This window comes from Pseudophryne corroboree, unplaced genomic scaffold, assembly GCF_028390025.1.
Source record: "Pseudophryne corroboree isolate aPseCor3 unplaced genomic scaffold, aPseCor3.hap2 scaffold_1057, whole genome shotgun sequence".
Taxonomy (NCBI): Eukaryota; Metazoa; Chordata; class Amphibia; order Anura; family Myobatrachidae; genus Pseudophryne; species Pseudophryne corroboree.
In genome coordinates, this window is record NW_026967684.1 from 155,231 (window position 1) to 182,418 (window position 27,188).

Below are 27,188 nucleotides of genomic sequence, written 5' to 3' on the forward strand. Positions count from 1 at the left end.
CCAAGGTGTTTATATTGCTGCTCAGGGCGCCCCCCCCTAGCGCCCTGCACCCTCAGTGACCGGAGTGTGAAGTGTGCCTGAGGAGCAATGGCGCACAGCTGCAGTGCTGTGCGCTACCTTGTTGAAGACTGATGTCTTCTGCCGCCGATTTTTCCGGACCTCTTCTTGCTTCTGGCTCTGTAAGGTGGCCGGCGGCGCGGCTCTGGGACCGGACTACGAGGCTGGGCCTGTGTTCGGTCCCTCTGGAGCTAATGGTGTCCAGTAGCCTAAGAAGCCCAAGCTGGCTGCAAGCAGGCAGGTTCGCTTCTTCTCCCCTTAGTCCCTCGATGCAGTGAGCCTGTTGCCAGCAGGTCTCACTGAAAATAAAAAACCTAAAACTAAACTTTTTCTGAGAAACTCAGGAGAGCCCCCTAGTGTGCACCCTTCTCGGCCGGGCACAAAAATCTAACTGAGGCTTGGAGGAGGGTCATAGGGGGAGGAGCCAGTGCACACCAGGAAGTCCTAAAGCTTTACTTTTGTGCCCGGTCTCCTGCGGAGCCGCTATTCCCCATGGTCCTTACGGAGTTCCCAGCATCCACTAGGACGTCAGAGAAATCCTATTTTTCCATACATAATGAAACTGGGAGGCCATCTCTGAAACTTTGTGTGAATACAAGGAAGAGTCCGGAGATGAAGGACATTACTGCTCAATAGATAAGGAATGTATATCATCTTATTTAATAAGAGCGCTTATAGGAGTGTATTTGTGTAAAAATCACAGGTCAGCGAGACGTTATGGAGCCAATATATTATTTAATATTTGCTGCTAATTCCCCCAATACAACTGGACCTCCCAAATGTAAGTAGAAGGGACTGCAGCAGGTATCTCCCATACCTTCATACATGGACATCTCCAGGCAAGGGTCAGGTAAATTCATTTTAAATACAACAACCCTAATTCGCGTACAATTAAAAACCCCCAAAAAACTCAACCTTTCAACAGACATAAATAATAATAATTATATATATATATATATATATATATATCTACATACTGATAATGTCGATATTATCTTAAAGCACAGGTTCTCAAACTCGGTCCTCAGGACCCCACACGGTGCATGTTTTGCAGGTCTACTCACAAAATCACAAGTGAAATAATTAGCTCCACCTGTGGACCTTTTAAAAAGTGTCAGTGAGTAATTAATACACCTGTGCACCTGCTGGGTTACCTGCAAAACATGCACCGTGTGGGGTCCTGAGGACCGAGTTTGAGAACCCCTGTCTTAAACCATAAAGCTATACCTTTAAACACACCCTTACCATTGAGCTGCTGCGGTCGCTAGTTCACGCTACATACTTCGTATGCTATTTTGCGTACAGAGTCCTGTACCGTGTACGCACTCAGCGTACCAACGCCGCACTGTGGGTACAAAGCACACACAATTAATACACCTTAAAACCTTATACAGTTATACCAGTGCTGGCCAAACCAGTCCTCGAGATCTACCAACAGTACACATTTTCCAGACCACCTAGCTGGTGCACAGGTGTAGTAATTACTAATTAAGATGTGCTGCATTCATTCCTAACTGACAATTCTACAGATCTCAAGGAGGCCTGGAAAACATGAACTGTTGGTAGATCTCGAGGACCGGTTTGGCCAGCCCTGAGTTATACAATGCAATGATATGATTACACTTTAAACCTTATGCAGCAAAGCTCTGCAATGATGTTACACCTTAAACCTTATGCAGCAAAGCTCTGCAATGATGTTACACCTTAAACCTTATGCAGCAAAGCTCTGCAATGATGTTACACCTTAAACCTTATGCAGCAAAGCTCTGCAATGATGTTACACCTTAAACCTTATGCAGCAAAGCACTGCAATGATGTTACACCTTAAACCTTATGCAGCAAAGCACTGCAATGATGTTACACCTTAAACCTTATGCAGCAAAGCTCTGCAATGATGTTACACCTTAAACCTTATGCAGCAAAGCTCTGCAATGATGTTACACCTTAAACCTTATGCAGCAAAGCTCTGCAATGATGTTACACCTTAAACCTTATGCAGCAAAGCACTGCAATGATGTTACACCTTAAACCTTATGCAGCAAAGCACTGCAATGATGTTACACCTTAAACCTCATGCAGCAAAGCACTGCAATGATGTTACACCTTAAACCTCATGCAGCAAAGCACTGCAATGATGTTACACCTTAAACCTCATGCAGCAAAGCACTGCAATGATGTTACACCTTAAACCTTATGCAGCAAAGCACTGCAATGATGTTACACCTTAAACCTTATGCAGCAAAGCACTGCAATGATGTTACACCTCAAACCTTATGCAGCAAAGCACTGCAATGATGTTACACCTTAAACCTTATGCAGCAAAGCACTGCAACGATGTTACACCTTTAAACCTTAAGTAGCGCTGGCGATACAAAGTACCCGCAGTGCGTACACCTTATCAATGCCTATACACCTTATACAGATAAATACACTTTAAACTCCTTGCAGGAAATTGAAGACACCACACTGATTTGTAGTTGCAACCACAGGGTTCTAAGGCCTCAGTGGATTAAAACAATACAAATCATACACTACAGGCTAACAGAATAATGGCTACAGAGAATGTACATACGTGAGAATGTTCGCAAGCGCAACCCGAGCCGGTCCTCCGCTGGTCATACAGATAGCGTTCAGAGTCTTGTGTGTCCAAGCCTGCTGCAAGCTCTCTTTATTCACTTCATCCAAAACAAAACAATACAATAGTCACTGTAATCCCTTTATCTATTGGACACAGAGATGTACCTTTTCATTACGGGAGAGGTCATAGGTTGATTTGTAAAGGTGGGCGATGTCTTTCTCAACTGCTCTTGTGGGTGGCCTCCTCTGGATTCCCCCCGCATACATAATATACAGTAAATACAGTTTAAACCTATATTCTGCTTCTGCATCTAACTATCCTCAGGAACATGCGATTTTCCTCAAACCAACACCAGAAAGTTTCCCTTAAAATACCCTACAGCTGGATACCAAACACCACCTTGTAACCTTGTTCTGTCCCCTCCTACCCTGTAAAGGTGAATCCCTTTGTTCTGTTATCATTTTAAACAGCTATTTCTTTCTGATGTGGTGCAGGGGGCTATGTGTACAATGTGCACTATTTGGGTTAAATATGTAATGTACTAATAACCCTCTACGCGCTCACAAACTCCGCCGTAAATACCCATATCACGCGCATGATCGCCGGAGCGATCCTACGCAAATTGCGGATATGTGCACGAACGGAGGACTGAGTGCACAAGCAGCGGGCATGTGCATGGGGTTAGTACAAGGCATATGTATTACAATATTTTTCGACTTTGACAATACATACATACATATACACACACAGCAGAAGGGAATTTGGAAACCAGAGGAAGTCACATGATGTAATTGCAGCTTTCTGCCAGGCCACTGCCCCCACTCCACATTAATGCACTGATATAAAATGTCTGCCACTATTAGTTACACAGAGAGACCCCCCCCTGTAATGTCACCCACTATTCACATGAGCTGTCACAATCACACATAGCCACAATCACAAGTACATACAGTCACTATTGGTGGTTCTGGGCTCCGGACAGTTCAAGGGAAATCGCACAGTCACAATGGCAGCGTCTGTACCCACCTTTACACACCAGACAGGATATTTATACACAGCAACACTGATATTATGTGGACACAAAAGTAACAACACAAATGACACATTAACAGGAAATTGTTTCTGTCACCATAGCGACAATTATCCTGAAATTAGATAATACACAGACACATAAAAAGACTCAACGGAAATCTTTTGTTTTTAAACAACTTTATTACATATCTTTAATACACAGATTTTTGTCTATAGTTTAAACTTCAAAAATACTTTAGTAGTCTGCACAACAGCCTATGGGGGTCATTCAGACCCAGCCGCAATAGCGGCACGCAGCAGTTTGCTGGTGTTGGAAAAATACACATGCACATCGGCCGCACAGACACACACATTGTGGCCGCATCTCTGAGGGGCGAACGCGGGTGGGCCGGTACAATTTTCTGGGGGGCTGCGTGATGTCACATCTGCGATCATCTCTGATTAACCCCCTATAAGCTTCCAGAGTGCACCTCCTATCTCATCTTTTCCAAGTTACTACAAATGATATGAGATCGGTAGCAGCACTACTTTCAGGATTATTACACAGAACACACATAACGGCTGACACAGCAAATAACAGTAACACATACAAGGGATTAATTAGAAATAAGGAAGCATAATCATCATTAAGTCTGATTATCAACTGATTCTGTGCGGAACCCATACACCTCTTTACTTTTACAGCCCCTGGTACTGCACTTTGACCATCCGCCCTGACCCCCCCCCCCCCCCCACTACTGCCACCCACCCGGTCTCTCCCCACTACTGCCACCCACCCTGTCTCCCTCTACTACTGTCTCCCCCCCACTGCCACCCACCCTGTCTTCCCCACTACTGCCACCTGCCCTGTCTCCCCCCACCCAGTCTCCCCCCACTACTACCACCACCCTGCCTCCCACTCTGTCTCTGCCCACTACTGCCACCTGCCCTGTCTCCCCCCTACTGCTACCCACCCTGTCTCACCTTTGCGGGTTCTGGGGTTCATCCGTTGCCAGTGCGGTTGCTCGCGGTGCTGTGCGCCCGTGTGGGGACACGGCGTGATCAATGGCACAGGTAATGCAGAGTCTGGGAACTGTGAGTGCGGGGACCAAATGGCCTAAGGCACTGCGATGTGTCTGCTGTATAGGAGGTGGCCATGTTGGAGACCAAATAGCTAATACAGAGCACTTGTGAAAACACCTGTGGGCAGGTGTAAGCCAATCCCGTGCTTGTGCTGCCTTTAAGTAGGCTGGGATTATGTTACTCTGGGCCAGTGCTTTGTTGTATCAACGCTGTGCTCTAGCTCTGAGCTCTCTCCGTGCATTCCTGTGTGATTCCCGTGGTCCAGATATCGCCTCCGTTCCCAGAGGTCCGTCTGCAGCCTTCACTGCTGAAAGATCCACCGGCTCTCCGCTGTGCTGTCAGTTAATTGCTCACCTACTGGAAACAGTTGAATTCCCAGAGTCTTGCATGAGGTTACCTAGTCTGTCTGCCTATCCTACAAAGTCTGGAGGATCTCATTTCCCTCAGCTGTTCGTTTGTTCAACTCTGCATTTAACCCATTCATCACCTTGTCATCTACTACAGTTTCACAGTGATCTCCGGAACCCGCAAGTAACCCAATTCAGTACTTTTATTTGCTATGTTGTCATAACAAGGATAATTCTTCTCAGTCTCTCAGTTAACTCTCAAAACTCCATTGCAAATCCTTACAGTTATCTCTTCATGTCTGCATTATCCAGTTAATCACATTCTGCAGTTCAGCATCAAAGCTTGTTTATATTTGCTATGTTGTCATAACAAGGATAATTCTTCACAGTCTCTCAGTTAACTCTCAAAACTCCATTGCAAATCCTTACAGTTATCTCTTCATGTCTGCATTATCCAGTTAATCACATTCTGCAGTTCAGCATCAAAGCTTGTTTATATTTGGACAATCCAACATTTATTCATCAGCTTGTTTTGCATATGTTTCCATGAACATTTCTTTTATTTATTTTTGAGTTTTCTCTTGCATATTATTCCTGCAATACTTCAGTATAATATGATGATTAACAACTTGTCAGTTAACTCTTTACTGAATTGTTATTTTGAATAAATATATGAAGCGGAACTTTCTTCGTCCTCCCTGCTTTCTTCATAGCCCAGCACCTACACCTGTGGTTGGTCCCGGGTTAACGGATTCACAAAACACCCGGACCTGACAGTAAGCACTGGCCACATGGATCCGTCAAGTGACCAATTCGCAGGAGGCGGTGCTACGTCAGATATCCTTTCCCGTCTGGAAAACCAGGAGTCTATACAGACACAAATAGTGCAGTTTATGCAAACTATGGCAGACCGTTTAGAGACTCTTCATACGGTTATTAAAACGTCCCAAGTCCAGATTCCAACCCCGGATGTCCCAGTTACCACTACAGCTTCTCCTGTGACGCTGCCTACGTCCCGCTTGCAGTTACCCTCTCCGAGTAAGTTTGACGGAACTCCAAAACTTTGCAGAGGATTCCTGAATCAATGCGAGATCCAGTTTGAACTGATGTCTGCCAGTTTCCCATCAGCTCGTTCTAAGGTTGCATATATTATTGCCCTCCTCTCCAGTCAGGCTCTGGAGTGGGCATCACCATTATGGGAGAGAGGTGATCCTATCCTCTCTAATTACAAAGCGTTCGTATCTTCCTTCCGGAGAATCTTTGACGAACCAGGCAGGACCACCTCAGCATCCTTGGAGATTCTCCGTCTACGTCAAGGTTTACGTCCTGTCAGTCAATGTATTATTCAGTTTCGCACGTTGTCTTCAGAGTTAAACTGGAATGAGGAGGCCCTGATCGCCGCGTTTTGGAATGGACTTTCAGAAAGAATCAAGGATGATTTAACTATCCGGGATGTGCCAATTAAACTGGATGAATTGATTTCTCTCTGTAACAAACTTGACCTACGCTACAGGGAGCGATGTTTAGAGAAATCCAGGGCAGAGCGATCCAGTCCACGTGATCATCCTAGACCTCGACAAGATTCTTCATCACAGTCTCTAGTAATGACTGAAGAACCTATGCAGATTGGGCGCTCTCGCCTCACAGAGGAGGAACGACTTCGTCGTCGACAGGGTAACCTCTGCATGTACTGTGGGTCCTCCGAACATTTAGTTAAATTCTGCAAACTCCGACCGGGAAACTCTCGCCTCCTAGCTTATTCAAGAGAGGTTAAGCTAGGAGTTACTTTAGAATCACGTTCTGGGAAAGAGCCAACCTTGTCTATTCAATTAGAAGTTCCAAGTTCTACAGTGAAAGTTTCAGCCCTCCTAGATTCCGGGGCAGCCAAGAACTTCATCTCCTCAGCCTTTGTCATACGGTCTAAAGTTCAAACCATGCCCCTGGAAGCAGCAGTTGCTGTTACAGCAGTGGATGGAAGTCGAATTCCAGATGGTATAATTACTCATCGAACCGTATGTCTCAAGATGAAAGTTGGTGAGCTCCATTCCGAATACCTCTCCTTCTACGTGATTCCCAAAGCCTCTCAAGATGTGATACTTGGTTTACCTTGGCTGCAGAAACATAATCCTCAACTTAATTGGCAAACCATGGAAGTCCTTTCATGGGGTAAATCTTGTACCAAGGACTGTGTAGCTACAATTGTACCTCTTCGGTCAATTAGCCTTTCCGATCTACCTCCGGTGTATCAATCCCTTGCGGATGTTTCCAGTAAGCATGCAGCAGACTCTCTACCTCCTCATCGTGAATGGGACTGCCCAGTCGTCCTGGTTCCGGGCAAGACCCCTCCTAGGGGACAAATTCATCCGCTATCCATCCCAGAGACGCGAGCTATCCGGGATTGGTCCACTCCTACAACTCTCAAGGGGATTCAGCGATTTCTTGGCTTTGCTAATTTCTATAGGAGATTCATTAAGAATTATTCTACGTTAGCTGCTCCTATCACAGCCCTAACTCGCAAGGGAGCAAATCCTACGAACTGGTCTTCTGAAGCAATCAAAGCCTTCTCTGATTTAAAGCAAGCCTTTGTGTCAGCCCCCATTCTTCGACAGCCTGATTTGAATCGTCCCTTTCTACTAGAGGTGCATGCATCTACAGAAGCAGTAGGAGCTGTGTTGTCACAAGTCTTTGAAGATAAAAAGGTCCATCCCTGCGGATATTTCTCCCGTAAGTTCCTCCCGGCAGAACGTAATTATGCAATCGGTGAGCAAGAGTTACTTGCCATCAAGTTGGCATTTGAGGAGTGGAGATACCTTCTAGAAGGAGCTCAACATCGCATTACAGTTTATACTGATCATAAGAATCTTCTGTATCTGCAGTCAGCTCAGTGTTTGAATCCACAACAAGCTCGATGGGCGCTTTTCACGATTTGATTTCAAACTCACCTATCGTCCAGGGTCTCAGAACAAAAAGGCAGATGCCCTTTCCCGGTCCTTTGCTTCTTCTGAATTAAATGATGCTACCACGAATCAAGCCATTGTGAATCCTACGTCCTTTTTAATGACTCGAACCTCTCCAGTTCCTCCGCCTGGCAAGACCTTTGTCGCCACAAGTCTCCGAAAACGGCTGCTTACCTGGGCTCACTCCTCTTCCTTCATGGGTCATCCTGGGGTTCTAAAGACTCTCAAATTTATTCAACAGTCTTATTGGTGGCCACGTCTCAAAGCCGATGTCCAAGAGTTTATAGCAGCATGTCCTAAATGTGCCCAACATAAGAGTCCAAGAAGTTCTCCACCAGAGTTTCATCCTTTGCCAGCCCTAGAGGTTCCAGCAGCAGATCAAGAGCTTCAACGTCTATCTAGCATCTGGAGTTGTGTACGTAAGTCCTTGGTCAAAACTTCAGCTCGTTTTAAATCTTTTGCAGATAGAAAACGTAAAGCTGTACCGAATTACAAAGTGGGAGACCAAGTTTGGATTTCTACGCGCAATCTCAAGTTCAAAGTTCCTTCTCAGAAATTTGCTCCCAAGTTTATTGGTCCATTTCCCATTGTAAAGGTACTCAACCCTGTGTCATACAAAGTCAAGTTGCCACCGTCTTTGAGAATTCCTAACGCCTTTCATACATCTTTACTGAAGCCTTTGATTCTCAATAAGTTCCGTACTACCCAGTCCAAATCTCCTAAAGTTCACTCTTTGCAGTATGAGGAATTTGAAGTTAAAGAGATTGTGGACTCATGTTCCCGATATGGACGTTTACAGTTTCTGGTCGACTGGAAGGGTTACGGTCCGGAGGAGAGATCCTGGGTTTTCTCTGAAGATGTTCATGCTCCAAGACTGGTACAGAAATACTTCTCCAAAAATCCTGACAAGGTTCAAAGGTGTTCGGAGACCACCCGTAGAAGAGGGGGTACTGTCACGAACCGGTCTCTCACCTTTGCGGGTTCTGGGGTTCATCCGTTGCCAGTGTGGTTGCTCGCGGTGCTGTGCGCCCGTGTGGGGACACGGCGTGATCAATGGCACAGGTAATGCAGTGTCTGGGAACTGTGGTGTGTCTGCTGTATAGGAGGTGGCCATGTTGGAGACCAAATAGCTAATACAGAGCACTTGTGAAAACACCTGTGGGCAGGTGTAAGCCAATCCCGTGCTTGTGTTGCCTTTAAGTAGGCTGGGATTATGTTACTCTGGGCCAGTGCTTTGTTGTATCAACGCCGTGCTCTAGCTCTGAGCTCTCTCCGTGCATTCCTGTGTGATTCCCGTGGTCCAGATATCGCCTCCGTTCCCAGAGGTCCGTCTGCAGCCTTCACTGCTGAAAGATCCACCGGCTCTCCGCTGTGCTGTCAGTTAATTGCTCACCTACTGGAAACAGTTGAATTCCCAGAGTCTTGCATGAGGTTACCTAGTCTGTCTGCCTATCCTACAAAGTCTGGAGGATCTCATTTCCCTCAGCTGTTCGTTTGTTCAACTCTGCATTTAACCCATTCATCACCTTGTCATCTACTACAGTTTCACAGTGATCTCCGGAACCCGCAAGTAACCCAATTCAGTACTTTTATTTGCTATGTTGTCATAACAAGGATAATTCTTCTCAGTCTCTGTTAACTCTCAAAACTCCATTGCAAATCCTTACAGTTATCTCTTCATGTCTGCATTATCCAGTTAATCACATTCTGCAGTTCAGCATCAAAGCTTGTTTATATTTGCTATGTTGTCATAACAAGGATAATTCTTCACAGTCTCTCAGTTAACTCTCAAAACTCCATTGCAAATCCTTACAGTTATCTCTTCATGTCTGCATTATCCAGTTAATCACATTCTGCAGTTCAGCATCAAAGCCTGTTTATATTTGGACAATCCAACATTTATTCATCAGCTTGTTTTGCATATGTTTCCATGAACATTTCTTTTATTTATTTTTGAGTTTTCTTTTGCATATTATTCCTGCAATACTTCAGTATAATATGATGATTAACAACTTGTCAGTTAACTCTTTACTGAATTGTTATTTTGAATAAATATATGAAGCGGAACTTTCTTCGTCCTCCCTGCTTTCTTCATAGCCCAGCACCTACACCTGTGGTTGGTCCCGGGTTAACGGATTCACAAAACACCCGGACCTGACACACTACTGCTACCCACCATCTCCCCCACACTACTGCCAACTGCCCTGCATCCCTCCACTACTGCCACCGCCCTGTCTCCTCCCACTAATGCCATTTGCCCTGCCTCCCCCACACTACTACTACCCACCCTCCCCCCAGTACTGCCACCACCGTCTTCCCCCACTATTGCTACCTGCCCTGTCTCCTTCCACTACTGCCACTTACCCTGTCTGCCCCCACTACTGCCACCACCGTCTCTCCCCACTACTGCAACCCTCCCTGTCTCAGCCCACTACTGCCACTGCCCTGTCTTCTTCCGCTTCTGCCACCACCTTGTCTCCTCCTCTGACACCTTAACTCTGCTTGAGGACAAGAGTCTCACAGACACTGCCTCCTGCAGTCCCCACTACTGCCAGCCACCCTGAGTACCCCCTCAGCTCTGCTTGGGGATATTACCCAGACAGTGCCACTGATACAGCAATAGTGCCACCCACCCTGTCTACCCCTGACATCTCAGCACTGCTTGGGGATTCTTGGTACTGCTGGTAACAGACCTTCATCTGCAGATGGAAGTAAGAAAGCAGGGCAGTAAGGAGTTAGAAGCTGCTACTGGTACCTGTGACCCTGGTCATGTAGGGCTGGGAGAGTCAGTAAGATTATGTAATAGTTACCATCTTACAGGCAGCCGGCGAAGGGAACAGAGAATGGGTGTTATGTGGCAAGTCTGATTGGTAGTAAAGCTGAGCTGTAGCCCTGCCATTTATTGGTGAGCTTCTATCATAAGGACCTGTTTCACCAGGACTGAGTCACAGCCAACTGGCATCACCCACACCTGGAGCTCAGCTAGACAACCATTTAGGATTGGTACTAGGTTCTCAGTACCCGGAGCAAGAGACAGGTCATCTGCATAGCAGTGGTAGATGAGGGCATGACATATGATTATTTCACCCAGTGGTAACATGTATATTGCAAAAAGCATAGGAGATAGGATAAGAACCTTGAAGAACAACGTATGGCAATAATAAGTATACTCCAGAAAATGAAATGGTTCCTCACCTGATGAAGTCTAATATGTACAACAAGAGATGATTTATTTCTCAGAGCATGGAAATGGCCTCTCATCTGTGTGACTTCTCTGATATGTAACAAGTTGTGATTTCTGTGTAAAACATTTCCCACATTCAGAGCAAGAAAATGGCTTCTCACCTGTGTGACTTCTCTCATGGTTTCTAAGATCTGATTTGTGTGCAGAACATTTCCCACACTCAGAACATGGAAATGTATTCTCACCTGTGCGAGTTCTCCGATGTCTAACAAGTTGTGATTTCCGTGTAAAACATTTCCCACACTCAGAGCAAGAAAATGGCTTCTCACCTGTGTGACTTCTCTGATGTATAACAAGATGTGATTTATTTAAACAATGTTTTCCACACTCAGAGCAAGAAAATGGCTTCTCACCTGTGTGACTTCTGTGATGTGTAACAAGTTGTGTTTTCCATCTAAAACATTTCCCACACTCAGAGCAAGAAAATGGCTTCTCACCTGTGTGACTTCTCTGATGTGTAACAAGTTGTGATTTCTGGGAAAAACATTTCCCACACTCAGAACAAGAAAACGGCTTCTCACCTGTGTGACTTCGCTGATGTGTAACAAGTTGTGATTTCCATATAAAACATTTCCCACACTCAGAGCAAGAAAATGGCTTCTCACCTGTGTGACTTCTCTGATGTATAACAAGATTTGATTTCCGTGCAAAACATTTCCCACACTCAGAACATGGAAATGGCCTCTCACCTTCCTTAGCTGGCTGATGGGTAATACGTTTTGTGTTCTGTGTAAAACATTTGGCATCTATAGAACAGGGAAACACTGTATCTACTCTCAGAGCTGTAACAGATGCACCAATATCAGAGTTATCAGCAGAACATTTCCCAGGATCAGAGGGACCAGCTGATAGAGCTGGATGTATAATTGGGGTAATGGGATTAGCTCCTGGAGAATCCTGTCTACTGTCATTATCTTTTATGTCACAATCCGGGGATAACATTAGATGTCCTTCTGAGATGTTCCTGCTTGTGTGTCCATCTGCTGGAAATAAAATACATTATGGAAATGTGACATTTTCTGTAACAATATTAATCTTGTAAACAATAGAAGACGACTCTCTGGGACACTTAATTGTAAATGTGTGTGTATAATAAAACATAATTTTTAATGAAGGCTTTATAATATTGTGTCTCAGACTATCATTATGTCCACCCTCCTGAGAACACTCACAATAACAAATGTAATATTATAATAAGACTTAGATATATCTCTCTCTTGTACTGGTAACTAACCATGAAGTATAAATGGAGATGTAGTCACTCGCCAAGTCCTATCTCAGCACCAATGTAAAACAATGGATGGGGAACATATCGTATGAATTGGAGATTCTAGATGAACAATAAAATCAGTCATATGAGCTGATGGATCAGAGAAATGTCTCCTAACGTTACTCCTGGAAGCATTGGTAAGGAAGCATTCCTTTATGTGTGTGCTCATACGCTGGTAAGCCTGTACATGTGTTACTCCCCCTCATATAAGTTATATTGCTACAGTAGAGTAGGTGTGGAACAATGTATTTTACATGCAATACACCATATTATACACTGCAATCATCATCATCATCTGCTGGGTTATAATCCACTCTTACACCCCCATCATCAGTGTCTTACCTCTATATTCACAATAGTAATAAGGATGATGGTGTGCACAGTAAGTATGATATAGAGAATGACATATCAGAATCTATACAGCTGCCGCCATACTTCTGCTTCTCATACGTGTGCTACTGGCAGCAGTGAACATCTAAGAGTGCAGGGAAGACAGCAGAGTCTGATGAGAAAGAGACTGGATCTGCCTTTGCAGGGAGGTACCACACCTGTCACCCCTGTTAGTATATAAAATAATAAATAAGAGGAGTGTGGTCCATGCAGACCTGCTTTCTGGAGCTCTCCTCAGTAAGTGGCTTCTTATTTACCCTACCTGATAGCTCTCAGCCCCCGCTGGGACCAAGACCCAATCTATTTTGTCCCCCACTACCCTAAAGCCGCTTGCTCTACTCACTCCGGGCACTGTTCACTGCCGCAGCCTAGTGACGCCGCTGAAGCCATGGGCTGTATTCTGGGGCTATGTGTGCCCAGTCTTTCCTGCACGCTCTAGACACCTGACTTGGAGGTGCTTTTGGCTGCAGGGGTGGGATGGTTAGGGTTAGGCTGTGGGTAGGTGGGGGGGTTAGAGTTAGGCATCCCCAGAGAGGGATAGGGTTAGGCTGCTAGGGTGGGGGGGCTAGGCTGTGAGGGACAGAGGGTTAGGCTGCAGGGAGAAGGGTTAGGCTTAGCACCACTGGGGAGGTTTAGGGAAAGACTGTGGGGGAGGGATGGTTAGGCTGTGGGTAGGGGGGGTTAGGCTGTGCGTAGGGGGGTTAGGAATCCCATGGGGAGGGTTAGGTTGTGTGGGATAGAGGGTTAGGCATCCCCCGGGAAAGGTTACGCTGTGGGGGATGGAGGGTTAGGCTGCTAGGGTGGGAGGGTTAGTCATCCACTGGGAAGGATTAGGCTATGGGGGAGGGAGGATTAAGCTGTGGAAGAGGGAGGGTTAAGCTGTGGGGGAGGGAGGGTTAGGCTGCAGGTAGTGGGGCCTAAGGCATCCCCCGAGGAGGGTTAGGCTGCAGGTAGGGAGGTTTAGGCATCCCCCAGGAAGGGTTAGGCTGTGGGGGAGGAAAGGTTAGGCTGTTAGGGTGGGAGGATTAGGCTGCGGGTAGGGGGGGGGGGGTTAGGCATCCTCCTGGGAGGGTTAGGTTGTCGGTAGGGGGGTTATGCATCCCCCGAGGGGGTTAACACCACTAGGGTAGGAGGGTTAGGCTGTGGGTAGGGGGGGGCTAAGGCATCCCACGTGGAGTGTTAGGTTGTGGGGGAGGGGGGGTTAGGCTGTGTGTAGGGGGGGTTAGGCTGTGGGGGAGGGAGGGTTAGGCTGTGTGTAGGGGGGGTTAGGCATCTCCCGGGGAAATTAGCACCACTGGGGAGGGTTAGGGACAGGCTGTGGGAAAGGTGGGTTAGTGTGAGGGGGGAATCAGGGTTAGATTAGATTTTAGGGGGACTGTCTGGATTTTCACCTCTGGAATGATGCCGTCGGCATAATGACAGCGGGTAGCCCGGGCTTTGGGATATCATATGTATTCTGTTTTCACCATAGCGTTAGCAGCACAAATGAAAGGACCAGAGGCAGGAACAACAAAGTTCTAGAAATTGCAGCAACCATCACCATGACTGGATACATGAAGAGATGCAGCGTTACATAAGACACACACACTACCTTATTAATAACATCCAGCTCACCCACATAAGTCACCCCACCAGGCAGCCATCACGGAGCTGAGGCTGAGCTCCTGCTTCTCTATCAGTGCACAGATGATAACAGTGGGCGGTCTGAGGCAGACACCGGCCGCACTTCATTCCCTGTGGCCCACCCCTCCTTTCCTACAGCCAGCATGGCCAGACACTGAGCCCCTGCTGGCTGGTAAGCTGCGGGGCGGACGCTGCAGCCCGGACCAGGACACAATAGAAGTGGTGGGACTGGGGATATCCGGCCTGTGAGCAGAGAGGGAGGGGGTGGTGCATTGGTGCGCCGCGCTGCACATCAGCTTTTCATTGAGCCTCTGTACATGCGCAGAAGCTGTCACCTAGCGCTGACTGATCTGAGCTCCAATCACTGCAGATGGCCCACTGTGTGAGACTGGACATCAAGGGGACAACTGGACCAGCCTAAGGGGCTCTGGCCCAGCATCCTGGTGGACCAATCCGCCCCTGGCTGCGCAGCTCCCGCTACTGCTGGGGACAGAACGGGCTGCCCACAGTCACCGGAGCCCGGCGGTGATATTGGGAAGTGAGGTGGCTGCCATTTTGGATTGAAGCATTTGCCTGAAGGTGAAACTACCTTCTATTTATATGGTACCACTATAATCTACTTCCTCTCAGTCTACATGCAGAGCCCAGTATCAAGTATCGTCTGAGTAGAGCTCATTATACTCTGATTACAACCTCACAGTATATTATTTTGTGGATTTAGCCACTGAATATATTTTGCCATTTGTGTCTCTCTGTGCTGAGTACTTCACGTCTGTGATCACGCTGACCTCTAGTGGAATTTCTCGGTCATTACTGTGTTATTTGAGTTGCATTACATCATGTTTACTTGAAATTTTGGCTCGGATACCCCCGTCACCCCGACTAAGAATGTCATTTTGAACGGAGTCATCTTGATGTAACCTCCTGACAGCGTACTACTGCTCCTTTTATTTATAGATTGTTTGTATTTTCCTATCTCTGAGAGGTCAGTCTCTTTGTAGCCTGCTTACCATGCCTCCAAAAAAACTTAAAAAGGTACCAAATCGGCCCCACCTGTCCATCTCTTTGGTATCTCAAATTCAAGTGGTCCTTCTGAGACCGCTACAACATCATCTGCTTCTTCTTGTCAGATGCACAGCCCAGCTGTAATGGCTGAAGACGCCTTAAGACACTCTAGAGCAGGGCTGGCCAAACCAGTCCTCGAGATCTACCAACAGTACACATTTTCCAGACCACCTAGCTGGTGCACAGGTGTAGTCATTACTAATTAAGATGTGCTGCATTCATTCCTAACTGACAATTCTACAGATCTCCAGGAGGCCTGGAAAACATGAACTGTTGGTAGATCTCGAGGACCGGTTTGGCCAGCCCTGCTCTAGAGGATCCTGTTACTCTACGCTCTATACATTCTATGTTATTTACATTTAAGGACTGAACTAACTTCAGAACTTAACTCTAATATTCAAGCTTTGAGGTCTGATATCAGTGAGATTGGCACTCGTACAGACTGAGATGAAAGAGATTGTTGTGTCTCACAAAGATCTGATTTCAGCACATGACACCCTTCAGGAAGACATGGGGGTATATTTACTAACATTCGTAATTCTACCGATTTGGTTGGAGATTAATTACGAATGACATCGAAAGTGTAAAACTGCAACTTTTTTAATTGATTACGACTAATTTACTAAGCTGTCGTATTCTGCATTTTCGTGTTTTCCGATGTCGATGTCATTCGTAATTTTTTACAGTGTATTACGGGAGTGATTAGCAAAACACTGCCGACTTTAACACAATGAATCATGGACGAATCTGTGAGATCCGTGCTGGGGTTCATTGTGCACCTTTTTATATTTTATAAAGTAGTTTAAAATGTGAAAAAAAATTGCGTGGGGTCCCCCTCCTAAGCCAAACCAGCCTCGGGCTCTTTGAGCCGATCCTGGTTGCAGAAATATGGGGAAAAAATGGACAGGGGTTCCCCCATATTTAAACAACCAGCATCGGGCTCTGCGCCTGGTCCTGGTTCCAAAAATATGGGTGACAAAAAGGAGTAGGGGTCCCCCGTATTTTTGCAACCAGCACCGGGCTCCACTAGCTGGACAGATAATGCCACAGCCGGGGGTCACTTTTATACAGTGCCCTGCGGCCGTGGCATTAAATATCCAACTAGTCACCCCTGGCCGGGGTACCCTGGGGGAGTGGGGACCCCTTCAATAAAGGGGTCCCCCCCCCCCAGCCACCCAAGGGCCAGGGGTGAAGCCCGAGGCTGTCCCCCCCATCCAAGGGCTGCGGATGGGGGGCTGATAGCCTTTGTTAAAAGTGTTTGATATTGTTTTTAGTAGCAGTACTACAAGGCCCAGCAAGCCTCCCCCGCAAGCTGGTACTTGGAGAACCACAAGTACCAGCATGCGGCGGAAAAACGGGCCCGCTGGTACCTGTAGTACTAGTACTAAAAAAATACCCCAATAAAGACATCACACACACACACCTTGAAAGTATAACTTTAATACATACATGCATACCACCATATACACATACTTACCTTATGTTCACACGAGGGTCGGTCCTCTTCTCCAGTAGAATCCATGGTGTACCTGTTGATAAAATTATACTCACCAAATCCAGTGTAGAAGGCTCCTCGGCTTGTAATCCTTTTGTAATCCACGTACTTGTAAAAATAAAAAAACGGATACCCGACCACGAACTGAAAGGGGCCCCATGTTTTCACATGGGACCCCTTTCCCCGAATGCCTGGAACCAACTCTGACTTAAGTCCAAGAAGGTTCCATCAGCCAATCAGGGAGCGCCACGTTTGGCACCCTCCTGATCGGCTGTGTGCTCCTGTACTGTATGACAGGCGGCACACGGCAGTGTTACAATGTAGCGCCTATGCGCTCCATTGTAACCAATGGTGGGAACTTTGTGGTCAGCGGTGAGGTTACTCTCAGTTACTCTGGGCATGGATCTATTTTTGGCCCATATTTATTTGCTCTTGGGTATAAAACGTGTATTTTTATCTTTATTTCCTGTGCTATATAATTGCTATATGGTCTGATATTCTTTCCACTGTTACGTTTCATAATACCTTTCTAGAATGTTTGGGTGTTCAGGTAAAGCATGACTGATTCCTCTAACATCCTGTTGCCCTTATAACGGTGTTGGTAGAACCTACATTGGATATCAGGCCATGTTCCTGGCCTTTACCTCCTTTGGATATATTGGTTACATTGAGATTTGATATTTCTTTGTACAATTGTTACTATGATGACTAGATTTTGCCTCTCGTATGGCTACTTGGGGTAGTTCGCAGGTCCCCCTTTTAGGCCCGACCGCCACCTTTTTCTACCTTTCTGTCCCAGTACCCTAGTGACGGAATCTCTAGCTCCTTTATGGATGCTATTTCTGGCTCCCATTTTTTCTTTCCTTTTCTATCTGTTATTGGATAGATTGAAGTATGCACACGCCCTACAGACTCTACTGGACTTTACACAGATGATCCTAGATGTTTCATACCATGATCTGATCTCTCTCTATCACGGTGAAGTTTTTAAGTCTCTTAATTCTCCTCATAGTTTGTAAGTCTCTTAATTCTCCTCATAAGAGGTCTTCCAATAAAATATTTCGCTGACCAGAAGGCGGCGGTGGTAGCCATTCAGGAATCACATGTTCCATTGCACTCTCCCCCTCAGTTTACCAATAACTATCCAGCATGCTCTATCTCCTGTGGTGTATCCATCCTTTCCCATAGATCCTGCCCCTTTCACCTGGAAAGCAAGTGGGTGGATTGCAATGGTAGATATTGGATTCTAGTTGGGAAAATTCATTATAAATATGTCACCCTCACTTCTCTCTATGCCCCTCATGCCAGACAGACCCGATTTCTTAAATCGTTTTTTCAAACGCTACAAGAAATAGGATTTTAATACCTACCGGTAAATCCTTTTCTCTTAGTCCGTAGAGGATGCTGGGGTCACCATTAGAACCATGGGGTATAGACCGGATCCGCAGGAGACATGGGCACTTTAAGACTTTCAAAGGATGTGAACTGGCTCCTCCCTCTATGCCCCTCCTCCAGACTCCAGTTATAGGAACTGTGCCCAGGGAGATGGACATTTCGAGGAAAGGATTTATTGTTAAACTAAGGTGAGATACATACCAGCTTTCACCTCAAACAAGCCGCACAACATGGCATTCCATAGAACACAAGCCAACGGCATGAACAACGTCAGCAACATGCCGACTATAACTGTAACACAACATGTGTGTAACCACAATGAATAACTGCAGATACAGTACGCACTGGGATGGGCGCCCAGCATCCTCTACGGACTAAGAGAAAAGGATTTACCGGTAGGTATTAAAATCCTATTTTCTCATACGTCCTAGAGCAGGGGTGGGGAACCTGTGGCCCTCCAGCTGTTGTTGAAATACACATCCCAGCATGCCCTGCAACAGTTTTAGCATGGCCAAATAGCAAAATTGTAGCAAGGCATGCTTTTATGTGTAGTTCAACAACAGCTGGAGGGCCAAAGGTTCCCCACCCCTGTCCTAGAGGATGCTGGGGTCACCATTAGAACCATGGGGTTATACCAAAGCTCTAGTACCGGCGGGAGAGTGCGGATGACTCTGCAGCACTGATTGACCAAACTGGAGGTCATCATCGGCCAAGGTATCAAACTTGTAAAACTTAGCAAAAGTGTTTGACCCTGACCAAGTAGCTGTTCGGCAAAGTTGTAATGCCAAGACTCCCCGGGCAGCCGCCCAGGATGAGCCCACCTTCCTAGTCAAATGGGCTTTTACCGATTTTGGTAACGGCAATCCCGCCGTAGAATGAGCCTGCTGAATCGTATTACAGATCCAGCCTGCAATAGTCTGCCTGGAAGTAGGACACCCAATCTTGTTGGGAGCATACAGGACAAACAGAGCCTCCGTTTTCCTGATTTGAGCCGTTCTGGCGACATAAATTTTCAAAGCTCTGACCACATCCAGATACTTTGACTCATAAGGCGTCAGTAGCCACTGGCACCACAATAGCTTGGTTCATGTGGAAAGATGAAACCACTTTCGGCAGAAATTGTTGACGAGTTCTCAACTCTGCTCTATCTTCATGAAAGATCAAATAAGGGCTCTTGTGAGACAAGGCCGCTCAGACACCCGCCTCGCGGATGCCAAGGCCAACAGGATGATCACTTTCCAAGTGAGGAATTTCAATTCCACCTTACGTAAAGGTTCAAAGCAATGTTATTGAAGGAACTGCAACACCACATTAAGATCCCACTGTGCCACTGGGGGCACAAATGGAGGTTGGATGTGCAACACACCCTTCACGAAGGTCTGAACTTCTGGAAGGGAGGCCAATTGTTTCTGAAAGAAAACCGATAAGGCTGAAATCGGTACCTTTACTGAGCCCAATTTTAGGCCCGCATCCACACCTGCGTGTAGAAAATGGAGAAAACATACTAGCTGAAATCCCTCTGTAGGAGCTTTCTTGGATTCACACCAAGAAACATATTTTCTCCAAATACGGTGGTAATGTTTAGACGTTACTCCTTTTCTGGCCTGAATAAGTGTGGGAATGACTTCACTGGGAATACCCTTTCGGGCTAGGATTTTGCGTTCAACCACCATGCCGTCAAACGTAGCCGCAGTAAGTCTTGATACACGCATGGCCCTTGCCGTAACAGGTCCTCGCGGAGAGGAAGAGGCCAGGGATCTTCTACGAGTAATTCCTGAAGATCTGGATACCAAGCCCTCCTTGGCCAGCCTGGGACAATGAGGATCGCTTGAATCTTTGTACTTCTTATGATCTTTAGAACTTTTGGAATGAGAGGAAGTTGAGGGAATACATATTCCAACTGAAACACCCACGGTGTCACCAGTGCATCCACTACCATTGCTTGAGGGTCCCTCGACCTGAAACAATATCTCTGTAGCTTCTTGTTGCGACGAGACGCCATCATGTCTATTTGAGGAACTCCCCAAAGACTTGTCACTTCTGTGAAGACCTCCTGATGGAGGCTCCACTCTACTGGATGGAGATCATGCCTGCTGAGGAAGTCTGTTTCCCAGTTGTCCACTCCTGGTATGAAGACTGCCAACCGAGCAACTGTATGTTTTTCCGCCTAGCGGAGAATCTTTGTAGCTTCTGCCATTGCCGCTCTGCTCTTTGTTCCGCCCTGGCAGTATACGTATGCTACTGCTGTTATATTGTCCGACTTGATCAGTACAGGCAGATTGTGACAAAGACGTTCCGTTTGTAGAAGGCCGTTGTAAATAGCCATTAACTCCAGAACGTTTATGTGAAGACAAGTCTCCTGACTTGACTATCTTCCTTGGAAGTTTTCCCCCTGTGTCACTGCTCCCCAGCCTCGGAGGCTTGCATCTGTGGTTACTAGGATCCAGTCCTGGATCCCGAACCTGTGCCCCTCTAGGAGGTGAGAGCTGTGCAGCCACCACAGGAAAGAGATTCTGGTCTTGGAAGACAGGATTATCCTCCGGTGCATGTGTAGGTGGGATCCGAACCACTTGTCCAACAGGTCCCACTGGGACACTCTGGCATGGAATCTGCCAAACTGAATGGCCTTGTAAGCCACAACCATCTTCCCCAGCAAGCGAGTGCATTGATGGATTGACACTCTGGCTGGTTTCAGAATTTGTTTGACCAGACCCTGAATTTCCTGAGCCTTCTCCACTGGAAGAAAAACTCTGTAGTTCTGTGTCCAGTATCATTCCCAAAAACGTCAGCCAGGTCGTCGGAATCAACTGTGATTTTGGCAACTTTAGGAGCCAACCATGTTGTTGAAGAACTGTCAGGGAGAGTGCAATGTTTTGCACCAACTGGTCCCTGGATCTCGCCTTTATCAGAAGATCATCCAAGTACGGGATAATCGTTACTCTTTGCTTGCGAAGGAGAACCATCATTTCCGCTATTACCTTGGTAAAAATACTCGGAGCCGTGGAAAGACCAAACGGCAACATCTGAAATTGGTAATGACAATCCTGAATTGCAAACCTCAGGTAAGCCTGATGCGGAGGATAAATGGGAACATGTAAGTAGGCATCCTTTATGTCCACCAACACCATAAAATCCCCTTCCTCCAGACTGGAACTCACTGCTCGGAGCGACTCCATCTTGAATTTGAACTTTTTTAGATAGAAATTGAGGGACTGCAGGTTTAGGATCGGTCTGACCGAGCCATCCGGCTTCGGGACCACGAAGTGGCTCGAATAAAAGCCTTCTCCCTGTTGTGACGGGGGGGCCGTGACAATGACCTGGTTGCGTTTTTGGAGGGTCTTTCTCTTTTTAGGAGGGATAGGGCTACCAAAAGGGGAGGAGGGATATGTCTCTTCAGTAAACCATCTCTTAAACCATGCGTAATAGATACTATCTGCAAGGGGATTGGAGATAATGTGGAGTCGCTATGGGTTGATATCACAAGTGAGGGCACTGAGGCAAAGAAACTAGTCATTGACACGTTGCAAGCAACCGGATATCAGCATACATGATGAGGAACAACTCCTACAGCAAATAGAAAAAGCAGCAGGAATGGGGGACATCCTAGTGTTAGGAGACTTTAACTATCCTGATATAAATTGGAGGAACGATTCATGTTTAAAAACTAGGAGCAACAGGTTTTTAAATACATTGAAGGATCAATTCCTGAATCAATTAGAGGTAAAACTATTCTGGACCTAGTTATTACCAATAACGTGGACATTATATCAAACATTAAAGTTGGGGAGACCTTGGGAAACAGCGATCATTATATGATCACTTTTGACATCAGTTTCAAGAAAAATAGCTATAAGGGAGCAACCAAAACATTAAACTTCAGAAAAGCTAACTTTAATATGCCGAGACGGGCACTAAACAGCATTGACTGGGATGAGTTGTTTCATGGCAAGGACACATCGGAAATGTGGGATACTTTAAAAGGGTTGCTTGAAAGCAATAGTCACAAATTCATTCCAATGAGCAGTAAACGCAGGAGTATTAAGCACAAACCAATGTGGCTTAATAAGGAGGTCAAAGAAGCAATGGCTAATAAGAGGCGTGCTTTTAAAACATTTAAATCTAATGGTGGGGAGGAGTCATTCCAGTTTTACAAGGAATGCAATAAAATATGCAAAAAAGTAATAAGAGCAGCTAAAATTGCTAATGAAAAGCAAATCGCTATAGAGTAAAATCAATCCTAAAAAGTTTTATAAATATATAAACAGTAAAAGGTTGAAGAAGGAGAACGTGGGCCCATTAGAGGATGAATTGGGATCCTTGACAAACGATGACAAATTAAAAGCTGAAATATTGAACAATTTTTTTTCGTCAGTATTCACCATGGAGGATGCACAGGTGACAGTATTGCTTAACGACAGTGAATGTAATGACTCTTGGCTAGATACCTGTTTAAGTGAGGAAGTAGTCCTGGAGAGAATAAGCAAAATAAAGATTAATAAATCACCAGGCCCAGACGGTTTGCATCCGAGGGTTATTATGGAGCTTAGGACACAGCTAGCTAAACCCCTATACCCGATTTTCAATAGTTCGATTAGATCAGGCATGGTACCAAAGGATTGGCGTATAGCTGAGGTAGTGCCTTTATTTAAAAAGGGAACTAAAAATAATCCTGGAAACTATAGACCAGTTAGTTTAACCTCTATAGTGGGTAAAATATTAGAAGGCATTTTGAGGGATAGCATAGAGGAGCACCTACATGCAACTAAGTTTATTACTAAAAGTCAACATGGGTTTGTAAGGAACAGGTCATGTCAAACCAACTTAATTAGCTTCTATGAGGAAGTGAGCGAGAATCTGGACCCTGGAAAAGCAGTGGACGTGGTTTACTTAGATTTTGCAAAAGCCTTCGATACAGTGCCACATAGGAGACTGGTCCACAAATTAAGGGAACTTGGCCTAGGAAATATTATTTGTACTTGAATAGGTAATTGGTTGGACAACAGGGAACAACAAGTAGTGGTCAATGGGATGTTCTCCAGCTGGGCATCAGTAGTCAGTGGAATACCACAAGGGTCTGTTCTTGGCCCACTGATGTTCATTATATTTATCAATGATCTAGGAATAGGCCTGGAAAACACAGTGTCAATCTTTGCAGACGACACGAAGCTGTGTAAGGTAATTAACTCAGAAACCAACACTTTTAGAAATCTCTCTCTCTCTGCACATGTTATATCTGACTCCCCTGCAGTGCACATGGTTTTGCCCAACTGCTAACAAAATTCCAGCTGCGATCAACTCAAAATTACCCCTAAGGTCTGAACTTCTGGCAACACTGTAAACTTCTTCTGAAAGAACATTGAGAGAGCTGAAATATGCACCTTAATGGAACCCAGACATAAGCCCTTATTCACTCCAGTCTGCAGGAAACACAAGAATTCTGCAGGTGGATACATGCGTTCCTCATACCAAAAGATATCTCCTCCAGATATGATGATAGTGTTTTGACGTCACAGGCTTTCTGGCCTGAACCATGGTTGCAATAATCTTTTTGGAAAAGCCTTTGTGAGCTAGGATGTTCCGCTCAACCTCCATGCCGTCAAACAAAGTTGCCGTAAGATCGGGTAGATGAACGGTCCTTGTTGCAGAAGATATCTTCTCATTGGCAGAGGCCAAGAGTCTGCGACGGACATGTTCAGAAGATCTGCTTACCATGTCCTCCGAGGCCAATCCAGGGCAATCAGAATTGCCTGGACTCCTTGATTTCTGAATCGCTTTAGCACCCTCGGGAGCAATGGAATCGAGGAAACAGGTAGACCAGCCAGTAAGGCCAAGGGGACGTCGGCGAATCTATTGCCCTCGCCTGAGGGTTCCTGGTTCTTGAGCAATACCAGCGAAGCTTCTTGTTGAGTCGAGAAGCCATTATGTCTATCTGTGGGCAGCCCCACAGGTCAATTATGTCACGTCTAGCAAAGTTTGAGGATCCGGCAGCTGAGATTTGCCCGAGAAGGTAGCAGGCTGTGAATGAACCAGATGAGGGGGCTGGATATAGTTTCTTCGCATGGGACACGGAGCAATGAAGAACGTAGGCGGGGTTTGAGAGTCAATGGAAAGTATTTATTATGTACAGGGCTGAGGTAAAGAACAGCGGCTGGTGCACAATGGTTAAAGACGTGGCTGGGGGCGAAGAACTGTGGACTGTGATTTGAAAGACGAGACTGTAGATGATGAACTGTGGAACTGTGGATGGTGGTTGAAGCCGTGGCTGGAGACAAGGATTGTGGACTGTGGTTTGGAAAACGAGGCTGAAGGTAATGTTATGCACACCAGTGCCTGCAGGAAAGTACTGGTGTCAGAACTGTTATGCACTCCAGTGCCTGCAGGAATGTACTGGTGTTTGAACTGTTATGCAAAACAAATGGACTCACAGACAGACTGGGGAATATGACATAACGTACACAGAAGGTGATAGGGTAACAAAATACACACAAAGTGAACAGAGAAGCCCAGAGGCTAAGGAACTGGGTATCTCCCTTGTATTAGAACTGCTCAGATGGGAAAAGCAAGATGTTGTGTTTTAATACGTAGAGAACCCGAAATGCTGTTGCTAAGGGCAACAGTAAACCCTAAAGGGTTACCAACGGGTGTGGCAGTAAACTCCTTGGTCAGAGATGGAATGATAGACACAAGGAGAGTCTCCACAATCCTAATTCTCACTTGCAGTGCACAGGTTCAGCTTACTGCCACTAAACTGACCCCTGACACCTAGCACAGTGAGACAGGATTAGACAGGCAAGTCTTAGAATACAGCCGCAAACTTGCTAAATTCACAGAGTAGTAACAGAACCCCAGCAAGCTAAACGACTGACTCCAGTCTTACTGCTAGGTCTGGATTGGCAGAGTGTAATACCAAATCCCCAGGCCTATTTGCAGTAAGCAACAAACAAATACAAAGCTACACAGTACTGGCTAACTTTCATGAACTGACTAACCAACAAAGATTCAGCAGCATCTGCTTACCCTGAGAAGAGGCCTTATAAAGCAGGTGCTGTCCACGCCCCACTCAGACCTCACAGACTGTGAGCACAAAAACCAGCACCGGATCCCCTGCCGTGCACAGAGCCTATAACCACTGCACAGCAAAAGACCCGAACCGGAGTATCAGCTGCGCTCAGGTTACTCCGCTAGCACTTGTCTCCCGGTTGCCATGACGACGTGGCAGCACAGGGCAGGAGACCCTAACAGGTAATCTGCAGGCTATAGTCGGTGGTACAAAGGCGTGGCTGGTGAAAGAGATCTGTGGAGTGTGGCTTGAAAGATGAGGCAGAAGATCCGGGGCCGACTGTGCCCAAAGAGTCTTACTGGACCGGGTTTTCCAGGAGCGCTTCCACAGGCAGTAGCAGGCTAGAAACGGCAGGGCTGCAGCAGCAACAGAGAACCGACCAAGCAGGATCAGGAGTAACCAGAATACAGCAGGAATCCTGGGAGCACAGGCTAAAGCACCTACAACAGGGTTGTAACTTGAAGCACTGGCGTCCCTGTCCTAAATCAGCCCCCTTTTATAGGGAGAGCTTCCCCTGGATTGGCTGGAAGAAACAGGAAACAGGAACTATGCTTAAAACTTGGTCTCCAACATGGCAGCCCCCAGTAATGCACACCTTTTTGCAAAGCCACATTGCTCACTGCCCCTGGTCTCCTAGCAACGGCTCAGCAAGGGCATCCCGCCGCCACGAGCGGACCCCCTCACCGCCGCTACTGCTGCCCACGGATCCGGCGCAGCAGCCCACCTCCGCTGCTGCCCGCACAAGGCCAAGGAAGCCAGCGTACCGGTAAGATTCCGGACGCTGACAAATTATCTGTTAAAACACCTGTTGATGGAACCACCCTGGGAGGGGTGGAGATCATGACGACTCATGAAGTCCGCTTCCCTGTAGTCCACCCCCAGATTGAAGATGACGGACATTGCATTTCTTTCTTCCCAGAGGAGTATCTTTGACACTTCTCGCATGCAGGCTCTGCTTTTTGTCCCTCCATGGCGATTTATGTAAGCCACCGCCATGGCGTTGTCCGACTGAACCTGGATCGCTCGATTCCTAAGCAGAGGAGAGGCCAGAAGCAGAGAATTGTAGATCACCCGACGTTCCATAATGTTGATTAGAAGTAGGGCTTCGTGGGCTGATCACTTGCCCTGGAACTGAGCCCCTTGGGTGACAGCTCCCCATCCTCTCAGACTCATCTGTCATGAGGAGAATCCAATCCTGAGTCCCAAAACTTCAACCTTCCAGCAGGTTTGAGGACTGTAGCCACCACAAGAGGGAGATCCTGGCCTGAGGTGACAGACGTATTATCCAATGCATCTGAACATGTGATCCGGATCACTTGCTCAGGAGATCCAATTGAAATGTTCTGGCATGGAACTTTCCGTACTGGATTGCCACAGTATCCAGAAACATTCCCAGGAATAGAAGCCACTGAGTAAGCTCCAGGTGGGACATCTGTAAATTGAGGATCCATACATGTTATAGCAGAAGCTGAATAGTGCGGTCTATATTGAGTACTAGAAGTTCCCTGGATGTCACTTTTATCAAGAGATCATCCAGGTAAGGGACAATATTGACACCCTGGATTCGGAGTGGAACATCATCTCCACCATTACTTCGTGAAGACCCTCGGAGC

General features: G+C 46.3%; 1 protein-coding gene across 1 annotated transcript in view; it reads right to left on the reverse strand.

Moving 5' to 3' along the window:
* The window catches only part of LOC134988367 (zinc finger protein ZFP2-like), a gene marked incomplete at its 5' end in the record, with an annotated part of 128,769 nt that overhangs the window by 91,649 nt on the left and 9,932 nt on the right, over positions 1–27,188 (reverse strand). The window contains one exon of the mRNA XM_063950546.1: positions 11,463–12,257. Within this exon, the coding sequence (XP_063806616.1) occupies positions 11,463–12,257 (795 nt within the window). The remainder of the gene's footprint in view (positions 1–11,462; positions 12,258–27,188) is intronic.